Source organism: Lynx canadensis, chromosome B3 (genome assembly GCF_007474595.2).
Source record: "Lynx canadensis isolate LIC74 chromosome B3, mLynCan4.pri.v2, whole genome shotgun sequence".
NCBI lineage: Eukaryota > Metazoa > Chordata > Mammalia > Carnivora > Felidae > Lynx > Lynx canadensis.
In genome coordinates this window covers 53,219,013-53,231,706 of record NC_044308.2, presented here as the reverse complement: position 1 = coordinate 53,231,706, position 12,694 = coordinate 53,219,013, and the positions used below count along the sequence as shown (strand labels likewise).

Here is a 12,694-nt window from a genome sequence, read left to right as displayed (position 1 = left end):
TTAAAATATATGGGAATTTAAAAACAATGACAATTATTCATGTTAAAATAGTTTTTAACGTTGTAATAGACAACTAGAATCTTTTGTATTTCTTTTTATTTCTAGTATTAGCATTCAGGAAAAATCTCATCACTACATAAACCTTAATGTCAAGGAGATTATGTAAAAATTGATTTGTGAAGCTAGACAGGTTCAGATCATTTTCTGTACAATGAACCATATCCTTGGTTCCAACTGGAGTGTGCTTATCTTGAGTCCATGAAGATTTAAAGAGGTATAGACACATGGGCAGATTCAGGGAATCAATTTCCACATGTGCTCTTTCTTAAAATTGTTGTATTGTTATACTGGAGGTTCAGACTCGCTCTTCTACCTCCCTTTGATATTTGTTCTTTGCCCACTTCATATACAAAAAGGTATTTGTTCTCACCCATCTTGAACTCCACACCATGGTGCCTTATCCTACACTGTGAAAACCTCCTAGGAGCTAAGTAAAACAATAAACTGAATTATCAGCATGGGTGTTGAAAAAATAAATGAAACTAATAAACGGTTAAAAAATCCTTTTACAAATCAGGTAGTCTGCAATTCTTTAATTTCAACAAAGTTGAAAAAGAGCCTAATTGAACTATCACCTAATAAATCAATAAAAAAAAAATTTACTGTTAAAACACAATGTGAATTTTGGTATCATTACTCAAGAATTCTAAGAATTAAGTGAAATCATTATTCAAGAATTCTAAGAGTTAATTTCTATCCACTTATCTAAGTGTACAAGTGCTCAGTATTTACATCTAAAAAAGTGAATACTGTCTTACTCCAACAACATAGTATTCATCCACAAATAATAATCTACAGGGGGAAGACCCACACAGATTAAGAGACTACATTTACAATAAATCTGTACTTTAATCTACTACAATAAATCAACCTAAATAATTATTATGACATTTGCATATATTTGCAATAAATTAACAATAATTCTGTATCTCCCCTCTCTCTGCCTTTCCCATGCTCATGCTGTCTCTGTCTCTCAATAATAAATGTTAAAAAATTTTTTTTAATAAAATAAAATATAGTTAGACAGATATAAATATTCTGTAGAAGAGGAACATGGGCCCCATAAAATTATACAGCAAATAAACCTGATCTAGCAGAAAAAGATAAAAAAAACTCCCCTAAAAAAATCATGTTGGAGATGTGATCTGTAGGATAAACCTAACTTAGTCAAAAAAAGCTAAGGATGTCAGTGTAGATAAGGGTAGTCATTTCTGGCAGAAAGAAGAACATAAGCTACGGTACCATGATAGGGACTATGTTAAAAAAATTAGAGAAAAGCCTGTATGACTACAGCATAGTTAAGAGGTCAAAAACTGGTTAAGAGATGAGACTTAGATCTCTGTGATGGGTATTGAAGAGGGCATCTTTTGGGATGATCACTGGGTGTTGTATGGAAACCAATCTGACAATAAATTTCATATATTAAAAAAAAAAAAAGACATGAGACTTAGAAAGCAAGGAAGATGTTTCTATTGGAAGAAACAAGGTAAAAAGTACATAAGATCTCCATCATTTCTTAAAACTGCATGTGAATCTATAATTAACTCAAAATTAAAAGTAAAAAAAGAAAAGCAAGAAGTCATACTGGGCAGGTTTAAGGATTTCATTAAGTATAATGATCTCTAGGAGTAATGAAAAAGCTTTAGATTTTTTACAAAGCGGGTATGATATATTCAGATATGCAGTTTGAAATTACTCTAGCTATAATATAAAGATAGGCCACAGTGGTTATGAGTAAACAGATTTTACTACATTACTGCAGGTGCCAGATGATGGACTGGTTTAGGGTAGTAGTAGTAGTAGTAGTAGTAGTAGTAGTAGTAGTAAAGACGAAAAGAACTTCAACAAGTAGCTAATAAACTTGTATTTTTCATTCTCATCTCAAATGCTTCTAGAAAGTAGCATTTAAAAACTAAAACATTTTAAGATAAAACAAAAAAATATGGTTTTCATAATCTTATCCCATCACATATTTTCTTCAAAAGTTAATATCTGGAGGAATGGCTGATTTGAAGTATGAAGCAAATAAAAGTGAAGTAACATTCTCTAATTCAAGCAAAACTATGTTAGTAACAGGTTTTTATGATTTTAAGAAAACATATCAATAAACCCATGAATATTATTAGATGCCTCTCAACTTACCATTTTTCCAATCATCATTACATAAGGTCCTGCCTGTTGATTTACAGCTAGAAAGTCTAGCAAACGCACATACCAAAATATTATGTTAAGACAGTAAATTAATCTTCCAGCAACAAAAACATGATTATCATATGCATTCTCAAAGTTCCATTTTGCTCCAAATCTTAGTCCAAATCCAATGAAGAAAGAAATTATAGCAATTGTATCACTGATATTGAAGTAATCACTAAACCACACTTTAATCTTCTGGCTTATTTTCCCAGCTTCAGACATAAAGATCTAAGGATAAAAAAAAAAAAAAAAACCTAATTAAGCTGTTTAAGAAATCAGTTTCTTCCTATTAAAACATATACCATCATTCAATTATAATATCACAGTAGAATTTTATATCTTTTAATATTTCAAAGTATTTTTTTAATTGAAGTACAGTTAACACATGTTACATTAGCTTTATGTATACAACATAGTGATTCAACAACTCTATACCTTATGCTATGTTCACAAGTGTAGCTACCATCTGTCACCACACAATGCTGTTACAATACCAATGACTATATTCCAACTATGCTGTACATTTCAGCCCCATGACTTATTCATTCCATAACTACAAGTCAGTACCTCCTACTCCCCTTCACTCGTTTTGCCAATCTCTCCTCTCCTCCTCCTCCACCATCACTTTGTTCTCTGTATTTACAGGTCTGTTTTTGTGTTTGCTTGTTTGGTTTTTTTTGTTGTTGTTGGATCTCATATATAAGTGAAATTATACAGTATTTCTCACATGGCATTTGGCAAAATATGTTTGATTATCTTGGCATCTGATGATGTATTTGACCACTAAAACAATTCAGTAAGATTATCAGAGACAGATACTACTTGTCCTCATTCCACATACATATATGTGTGTGTATATATAAACCCATATAAGTATGTATATATACCCACAAATAAATGACCTATTCAATCAAGGTCATCTTACTAATAATTTGAAAATCTCAAATTAGAACACAGTTCTCTAGAAAGTGAGATACTTCTGAAAGTTGTTTTATTTTTCATCGAAACAACAAAAGAATATCCTAGTAGAATCTTCCAAAGGTGTCTTATTTGCAGAAAGTAAACAACTCAGTGGTTTAAGTACCTGTACTTATCTCTTCCCTTAAATATAAAAATTAAAAAAAATTTTTTTTGGGTGGGGAATGGTAATATATTTACAGCTTTAAAATTATAGTGTATATAAAAATAAGTACTGAAGGGGCGCCTGGGTGGCTCAGTCCGTTAGGTGTCTGACTTTGGCTCAGGTCATGATCTCATGGTTCACGAGTTTGAGCCCCACATCGGGCTCTCTGCTGTCAGCACGGAGCCTGCTTCAGATTCTGAGTGCCCTCCCTCTCTATGCTCCTTCCTGGCTTGTGCTTGCTCTCTCTCTCTCTTCTCAAAAGTAAATAAACATTAAAAAAAGTAAGTATTGAAAAGTCTCCCATCCACTCTTGGTTCCTCAGCCAATTAACTTCCCTTCCAACTAGAGGCAACCACTGTTATTATAATCTAAAGAATCCTTACAGAACTATTTTATGAATGTGCACTTAAAAAAATTCTTTGCAACTTTTTTCATTTAACAATTTAATTTTTTCAAACATGTTTGTAAAACAACAGATTCCATAAATATATAAAACATGAACTCATGATCCTCAGATCAAGAGTCAGACACTTGGGGCGCCTGGGTGGCTCAGTCAGTTAAGCGGCCGACTTCGGCTCAGGTCATGATCTCGCGGTCCGTGAGTTCGAGCCCCGAGTCGGGGTCTGTGCTGTCTGCTCAGAGCCTGGAACCTGTTTCAGACTCTGCGTCTCCCTCTCTCTCTGACCCTCCCCCGTTCATGCTCTGTCTCTCTCTGTCTCAAAAAAAAAAAAAAAAAAAAGAGTCAGACACTTAATCAACTGAGCCAGCCAGGCACCCCCACTGATTTCTATTCTTACACCACAATTTTTATAACAGTAAAAATAAACATGTTCTATAATGTCATCACCTACTGAAATGATAACACATACACATACACATACCCATACCCATACCAAAAAACAAACAAAACACCTTCCACACATATAGTAAGTTACTGGTAGGAAAAACTAAAGACATACCTCACGGACTTTCTCGATAGCATAGGTAAAAATATAAGCAATAACAATCCATTCTTGAACTGAAGGTAATCGTTCCATTTGTACAAGAACCACAAATGTATAAAGCATCAGAAATCCTAAGTATGCCAGCTAATTGAAAAAAATACAAAATATAAATAGTATTATGAAGTAAAATGTTTTACTATAAAAATTTTCAAACACACAGAAAAAGAGACTAAATGAACCCCTGTGAACTATCTCCCAGCTTCAATCATTAAAGTTTTAGAAGTAACTCTTCAGTGTATACACTGCTTTTATCAATCAAAATACAAATGGTTCCCAGAGTATAACTGTGTTGTTCTAGAACTTTGATGACTTTTCAGTACTTCACACAGGAGAAATTATACAAGATTTATGTTCTCAGCATAGTTCATATAATTCCATTTAACTTATACCTATATATTAAATATATTATAGAAATTCATCACTATCATCATCAAGAAACAAATACTACCTGCTTCCTTCTTCCCCCAACCAAACAGCATTCCCAGAAATACAACTGGTATTTTCCTAACTCCCAGTCACTGTGGATTTGAATCCCAAGAAATGAAAACAGATATGAAAACCATTTTCCTGGGGCACAGGGGTGGCTCAGTTGGTTAAGCATCCCACTCTTGATTTTGGCTCAGGTCATGATCTCATAGTTCATGGGATTGAGTCCTACATTGGGCTCTGCACTGACCTGATGGCATAGGCCTACTTGGGATTCTCTCTCTCCCTCTCTCTGCCCTTCCCTGCTAGCATGTCACTCTCTCTTTCTCGCTCTCTCAAAATAAACAAATTAAGAACAAAAAAAAGCATCTTCCCTAGGTAAGGGATCATCCCACTTGTGATACTCTTAACAGAAAAGATTGGGGTAAAATGATAAGATCTATGTATAACAACATCTGAAGAGTCATTTCATTTCAGAGGAGACCCAAGACTTAGCTGACCCTTAAACAATTGTATTCAAGAATCCTCACATCACTCTCCCTGCCTCTCCAAGTGTTAAAATAAGCCATATTCATGATTAAAGATATGGCAGGGTAGGGAAGTAAACTCCAATAAATAAGAAGAAAGAGATATCTCTATTTGGCCACCAGGGCTATCCATTTTTAAATAGTCACTCACATGAATGCAAACGTGATGAAAGTGAAAAACAATAAAATAATGACAAAATACACAATTTAAGAATTTTTCTGGGGGGCGCCTGGATGGCTCAGTCAATTAAGCATCCAACTTCAGCTCAGGTCATGATCTTGCAGTCTGTGAGTTTGAGCCCTCCGTCGGGCTCTGTGCTGAGGGCTCAAGGCCTGGAGCCTGCTTCAGATTCTGTGTCTCCCTCTCTCTGCCCCTCTCCCACTCGTACTCTGTCTCTCTCAAAAATAAATAAACATTAAAAAAAAAATTTTTTTTTAAGAATTTTTCTGGGAAGGGGAATAAAAACTCATTCACTCAACCCATGGTTAAAAGTTGGGGCTAATCTCACATATTTCTTGAGGTGAGCCTCTCCCCCATGGACATATTTACCTGGGAGAAAAAAACTGTTCTTCCAGAAAGCAAGAGAAAAGCCAATTATGTGTCAGATGATAAAACATGTACTACAGTATGATTAAGGAAATAAGCCGATATATAAAACGATATGAATGACCTAGATTACTTCTGACCTTCAAATTAACACTGCAAAAAGGTTCATTTCAAAAACCCTAGGGGCGCCTGGGTGGCGCAGTCGGTTAAGCGTCCGACTTCAGCCAGGTCACGATCTCGTGGTCCGTGGGTTCGAGCCCCGCGTCGGGCTCTGGGCTGATGGCTCAGAGCCTGGAGCCTGTTTCAGATTCTGTGTCTCCCTCTCTCTCTGCCCCTCCCCCGTTCATGCTCTGTCTCTCTCTGTCCCAAAAATAAATAAAAAAAAAAAAACAAACAGGGGCGCCTGGGTGGCGCAGTTGGTTAAGCATCCGACTTCAGCCAGGTCACGATCTCGCGGTCCGTGAGTTCGAGCCCCGCGTCGGGCTCTGGGCTGATGGCTCGGAGCCTGGAGCCTGTTTCCGATTCTGTGTCTCCCTCTCTCTCTGCCCCTCCCCCGTTCATGCTCTGTCTCTCTCTGTCACAAAAAAAAATAAATGTTGAAAAAAAAAAATAAAAAAAAAAAAAAAACAAAAAACAAACAAACAAACAAAAAAAACGTTGGAAAAAAAAAAAGTCTACACATTCTCTGCAAAAATCCTAAAGCACAAAGACATGTCTTTCTGACATACTGACACAGTGTCTCTTCTGGTTAACTTTTGCCAATGTTTTTGGTGGACAATTAGTATTTGATACCCACTTACAAAGGCATATGGCTATCACATTTTTGCTTAGAAAATTTCTAGTTTCAATTTGATCTAAGATTTGTTAGTGTTTGTCATTTTTTATGACGGCAAATGAGATAAAACTAAGTTAAACATGTGCTCTTTTAAATGGAAAATGGCTTGTCAGTAATCTAAGTTATGTCAAAGTTAATACGGACTTTGGACCAAAGGTCCCCTAAAGCCTATCCTTTAAAACTGTTATGCTCATACAGCTTAAAAACATACAACATACCGTATTAAACCAGAATTTTACAATTGGTGCATGATAAAAGGCATAAAACTTTCGTGTAATGGGAAGCTTTTTTGATTTTATTTGTATCTCCATTTCATTCTTTCCTTCATTGCTGTCCAATATTCTTACTTCTTTAAACACTTCCTAAAATAAAAATAACACTTATCATATATTTATTCACAAAAAATTTATATTTACTTAAAAACATTTTTCTTCCTTACCATGGGAATCTCTTCTGCTATGTTCTGAAAGTTGTTTTCGCTATCTTCCATTGTCATTTGATGGGCATCTTGAGATTGTGGAATATGAGACATTTCTGCCTTTGTTTTATATTCTAGCATTAATATGGCAGGCGGAACTAAAATGCTTAATATGACCTAAAAATTTAGAAGCACGTAAGTTTACATTTTAAAATTAATGACCTTCAAGAACAAAAAGCTATTAAATATCTTGATTATTAGTTAGCCAGTTTGCCCCTGTTAGCATAGGGGAAAAAAAAACCTCAAAAACATCATTTTTTACTTACATATTATATTTAAAGAGGCCCAGGTTGAATTATTTTAAGGAGTAACAAAACATGTCAGTATTATGATTATGATGATATAGAAAAGACTTAATAATTATTATAGAAAAATTATTATAGATGTGTCCTTTAAAAAAAAACAGTTCAGGGGCACCTGGGTGGCTCAGTCGGTTAAGCCTCCGACTTCAGCTCAGGTCACGATCTCACGGTCCGTGAGTTCGAGCCCCGCATCGGGCTCTGGGCTGATGGCTCAGAGCCTGGAGCCTGCTTCCGATTCTGTGTCTCCCTCTCTCTCTCTGCCCCTCCCCCGTTCATGCTCTGTCTCTGTCTGTCTCAAAAATAAATAAACGTTAAAAAAAAAAATTAAAAAAATAAAAAATAAAAAAATAAAAAAAACAGTTTATAATCTGTTCAGAAAACACATTTTTGTTTAAATAAAATTAAAGCCTTATGAAATTGCTATGTGTGTAATTTTATCCTAAATCTCAATGCAAGTGTTCCATGTCATAACATGATTATTCAGCTTGTGCCTCTATAAACAAACAAGTTTATTTGTAAAATTTTATGTATTATTGCAAAATCGTAAAACACAAAGAAATTATAATTGTGTATCAGGTTTTCTATTGGTTAATCTTTCACCATTATTTTTATTAGATGATCAGTATTTGTTACCCACTTACAATGGTTAAACTACTTGCCTGATTTCTGCCTTCTACATTTCTGTACCTTATTTAAGATATAAGATAATGAAAAGGAAAGTTTAAAGTAGTATCTCTCACTGTGAGGAACCCAAAGTACCAGTCAACATTTTATCCAAATTCTTAACCATAAAAACTAGGTACATCCATTATACTTCAAGTAAATTAAAAGTAACAAATTATTAAGTTAGTAGACAGATCCTGGACTTGAGAATTTGAAATTATCTTTTCATAAAGAAGCAACTTTTTTTCATGCCTAGTCAGGGCTATAAACACCAACACTTCCATTTGTTGCTGTCATGCCTCTGGCTCAGAGAGAGGCAATAATCATTATACGTTACACTTGAAAAGGATTCAGAGTGAAGAATCGGGAGGAAAAAAGAGGCCATTTCATGCCACTTGAGATAAAACGCCAACAGTGCCACCTCCACCACCCTCATAAATCGGGGCATTTTACTATATATCTGGGCTAATTCCTCTGTTCTTTTTATCTAATCACACACTTCATACCAAATTGTTTCTAAAGTATACCTTGTACCAGGAATTTTTCCTCATATTCAGCCTTCCCATCCACATATCAGATAACAACATTTGCGTACAGGTGTGGGCTACAAAGGGTCTAAGTCTTGAAGAAACTGCCAACTTGAGGCAGGTAGAGTTACTCCAGTTTTTCAGTTCATAAGTGAGCAATTTCATAGCCATGGTTTCATCTTGTCTGAAGGACTGTTCCAATAATTCAACTGCGAGTTGACCAAAATCACTATCAAAAGATAAAAACCAAAACATTCATACTACCAAACTGCAGTTTTAAACATTATTCTTAAATAATTTCGTAACATGTTCCCATTTTTAATATTTTCACACACACAATCAGGGAACTGTAAGGCATTAGAATCACAGCTCTATGTTTTCAGATATCTACTACTACGTGGATATCACAAAATATTAAAATATGTCACATTGAGAACAAGTCTGAAAAGGTAACTCTGGAGCACTTTCTCCTCATCTTGGAAATAAACCTGCAGTTTCACAGGAAACCCAAACTGACAATGTTCAGATGCTCTGTTCAAAAAGTCGTATCTATATAGTATTTCAAACATAGAAAAGGGTTGATAGCCAGTGGAAAGACTAATGTGAACAGGGACTAACCTAATCATGAAAACACCTGAACCTTAGATACTCAGTAAGTAATTCTAAGATCCCTGCTTGTTATTTTCAGTACAACTCTGACTCTCTTCCAAAGACAGTCCATTTTGGCAGAGGGAGGTCCTATTTTCTATCATAAAGTTTACTACAAAGTATCTTTTCAGCTTAATATTCTATTATTCCTCTAAGTGTAAACTTCTGTGAACTGTTACTCTTCAATATATGTAGCTCCACCTCTGAAATGCCCTTCTAGTTGAATTCATTTCCTTAGAACACAGTTCAGACCTCACTTTCTTCCTTTCCTTACCACTTCAAATGAAACTTTTCCTAATCGAATTAATTGCTAGTATGTGCAATTAATAAGATGACTTATGGATTTCTTTCTTGCCAAAATATTTAACTCTTGAATTTAAATATAATAAACCTCTTTTTACATGCATAAGCAGCAATGTTTCCTTCTGAATTAAAAAAAAATAACAAATATATTTTAATTGTACCAATAAAATTATATATATATATATACATATATACCCACACAGTGCATGACACTATAACCTCCATTTAAATATGATCTTGATGTATTTTTTAAATGAAATGATAAAATCTAACTTACTTAGAATACTGTTTCAATTCTTCTGAAGTATCATCTACGAGATCACTCTGCTTTGCTTCATATGCCATTGAACGATAGATCTTACAGGCAACTAATGCTTTAGCCATTGATTCTTCACCATGCTGCCATAAAAAACGGGCCATGACCTGCCTCTTCATAAGGCAAGCCCAAATTAACAGTTCATTAAGTGGATAAGGAAAGCGCTTGGTTTCTGGATCATCAATGTCTACAATTTCATCTTTGGCTCTTTTTTTCTTTCCTTCTTCCACAGCTGTATCAATCTTCAAGGGAAAACAAATGTCTAAGATTCATTATAATAAGGCCATATGACGTTAATCTCAGAATTTTATAAAATCTCCTTTGTACTGTTCAACTTCATACAACTGCACAAATCAAATCAAAATAGTATAAATTTTATATACTTGATTTTATTGTAGCTCAAATTTTACCAAAATGTTATTTCTAAAAAAAAAAAAAAGGTATTTGCATCAATAGACACTTTTCCAAAGAAGACATCCAGATGGCTAACTTATATAAAAAAAAAAAAAAAAATGCTCAACATCACTCATCATCAGGGAAATATAAATCAAAACCACACTGAGATATTACCTCACACCTGTCAGAATGGTTAAAATTAACAACTCAGGCAACAACAGATACTGGCGAGGATGCAGAGAAAGGGGTAAGCTTTTACACTGCTGGTGGGAATGCAAACTGGTGCAGCCACTCTTGAAAACAGTATGGAAGTTCCTCACAAAATTAAAAATAGAACTATCCTACCACCCAGCAATTGCAGAATGAGGTATTTATCTAAAGGATACAAAAATGCTGATCTGAAAGGGGCACATGCACCCCAATGTTTACAGCAACACTTTTGAGAATAGCCAAAAGTATGGAAAAAGTCCAAATGTCCATCAACTGATGAATGGATAAAGAAGACGTGGTGTATATATATTCAATGGAATACTACTTAGCGATGAAAAAGAATGAAATCTTGCCATTTGCAATAATGTGGCCGGAACGAGTGTAATATGCTAAGCTAAATAAGTCAGAGAAAGACATGTCATATGATTTCATTCATTGGTGGAACTTAAGATACAAAACAGATGAACATAAGGGAAGGGAAGCAAAAATAAGATAAAAACAGGGAGACAAACCATAAGAGACTCCTAAAATACAGAGAACAAACTGAGGGTTGCTGGCAGGATGTTGGGCGGGGGAAAGGGCTAAAGGGGCAAGGGGCATTAAGGAGGACACTGGATGGGATGAGCACTGGGTGTTATAAGTAAGTGATGAATCAACAAATTCTATTCCTGAATGAACAAATAATTTAAAAATGTCTTTGTAATAAAGTTTTCTAAAATTAAAGGGCCTAAATATTTCAATATCTGATAAAACATAATTTTAATGAAAGACAAGTTTGGATAAGACACATTGTCTTGCATGTTGTTAATCAAGTTAAAGTGGAGTAAGAGGAGGCAGTTTAGCATTTATCAAAATATTTAAAAATTTTTATTATTACAGCTAAATACAAAAACTTAATAGAATTGTTAACTCATAATGAATATCTTTTTGTATATGGGAAAATAAATAATCAAAAATGTATCTACAAACATAAGTTGATTCTCACTAAAACAAGCAATTTTTTATTTCATAAATACTAGTAAATTAGAAAGAACAAAATTCAGAAAGGGTAGTATTTATGCAAACATACCTTTGGTCGATAGGGTTGTGCTGTTTTAATGAAATGATTGTGTCTCATTTTTTCCTTTTTATCTGCCCTATTGCCAAAAGATTCATGACTCTTGCGCAACTGAGGAGTGCTGCTGGAGGTATTTCGGCCAGACCTCTGAAAATGAAAGCTTATTCGTTTTTACAGACTTAAATATACTAATATGCTATAAAAATTCAATAATCAATCCAAATATATATATATATATATATACACACACACACACATATATACATATATGTGTATATACACACACATATAAATATATAAATATATACATATACACACATATACATAAATGTGTGTGTATATACATACAAAAATGATTTTAGATTTTGATTACAAAATATTTCTATGTATCTTAGTTGAAAAAACCATTTTTAAGACGATGTTACTTCACTGTTCTTATATTTAGTAATTTTAAACTTTTAAAGTGTATGAATTTTTAACTTACAAAGTGTATAAAGTACACATATAAACCACCCCCCCAAAATATTACATACCCGATTATTTCCACCAAGACTATTATAAATTAATCGAAAACGTTTCCGAGTGTAGGTGCATCTGTAAGTTCCTCCCATAAGATATTCAATAACAAGTCCTATATCAATTAGGGTGATCTTATATCCTGGAGGAAGATTTCCCTGGAAACAAAACATTAGTTTTAATTTTTTTTATGTTTATTATTTTTGAGAGAGAGAGAGAGCAAGCAGGGAAGGGACAGAGAGAGACGGAGACACACAGAATCGGAGGCAGGCTCCAGGCTCTGAGCTGTCAGCACGGAGCCCGATGGAGGGCTCGAACTCACAGACCACGAGATCATGACCTGAGCTGTAGTCGGCCGCCCAAATGACTGAGCCACAAAGGCGCCCCAAAAACATTAGTTTTAAATAGACAAGATATTTCTCAATATTTCCATTCATGCCTATAAAGACACCTACTCTCCAAAATGACAAATGTTTACTTGTTACAGGAAGCTGGGGTTGCAGCTATCTTTGCAGGAGAAGGGAGTAACTTGGTCCTTCATTTCCTCTGTAAGAAGAGATAAT

General features: G+C 34.5%; 1 protein-coding gene across 2 annotated transcripts in view; it reads right to left on the bottom strand.

Moving 5' to 3' along the window:
* Positions 1-12,694, bottom strand: part of TRPM7 (transient receptor potential cation channel subfamily M member 7) — a 123,779-nt gene that overhangs the window by 39,410 nt on the left and 71,675 nt on the right. For both annotated transcript variants that reach the window (XM_030318202.2, XM_030318203.2), the window contains exons 14-21: positions 12,149-12,289; positions 11,628-11,762; positions 9,914-10,194; positions 8,686-8,914; positions 7,155-7,310; positions 6,934-7,077; positions 4,336-4,464; positions 2,203-2,481 (exon numbers count right to left, since the gene is read on the bottom strand). In XM_030318202.2, coding sequence (XP_030174062.1) covers positions 2,203-2,481; positions 4,336-4,464; positions 6,934-7,077; positions 7,155-7,310; positions 8,686-8,914; positions 9,914-10,194; positions 11,628-11,762; positions 12,149-12,289 — 1,494 coding nt within the window. The remainder of the gene's footprint in view (positions 1-2,202; positions 2,482-4,335; positions 4,465-6,933; positions 7,078-7,154; positions 7,311-8,685; positions 8,915-9,913; positions 10,195-11,627; positions 11,763-12,148; positions 12,290-12,694) is intronic.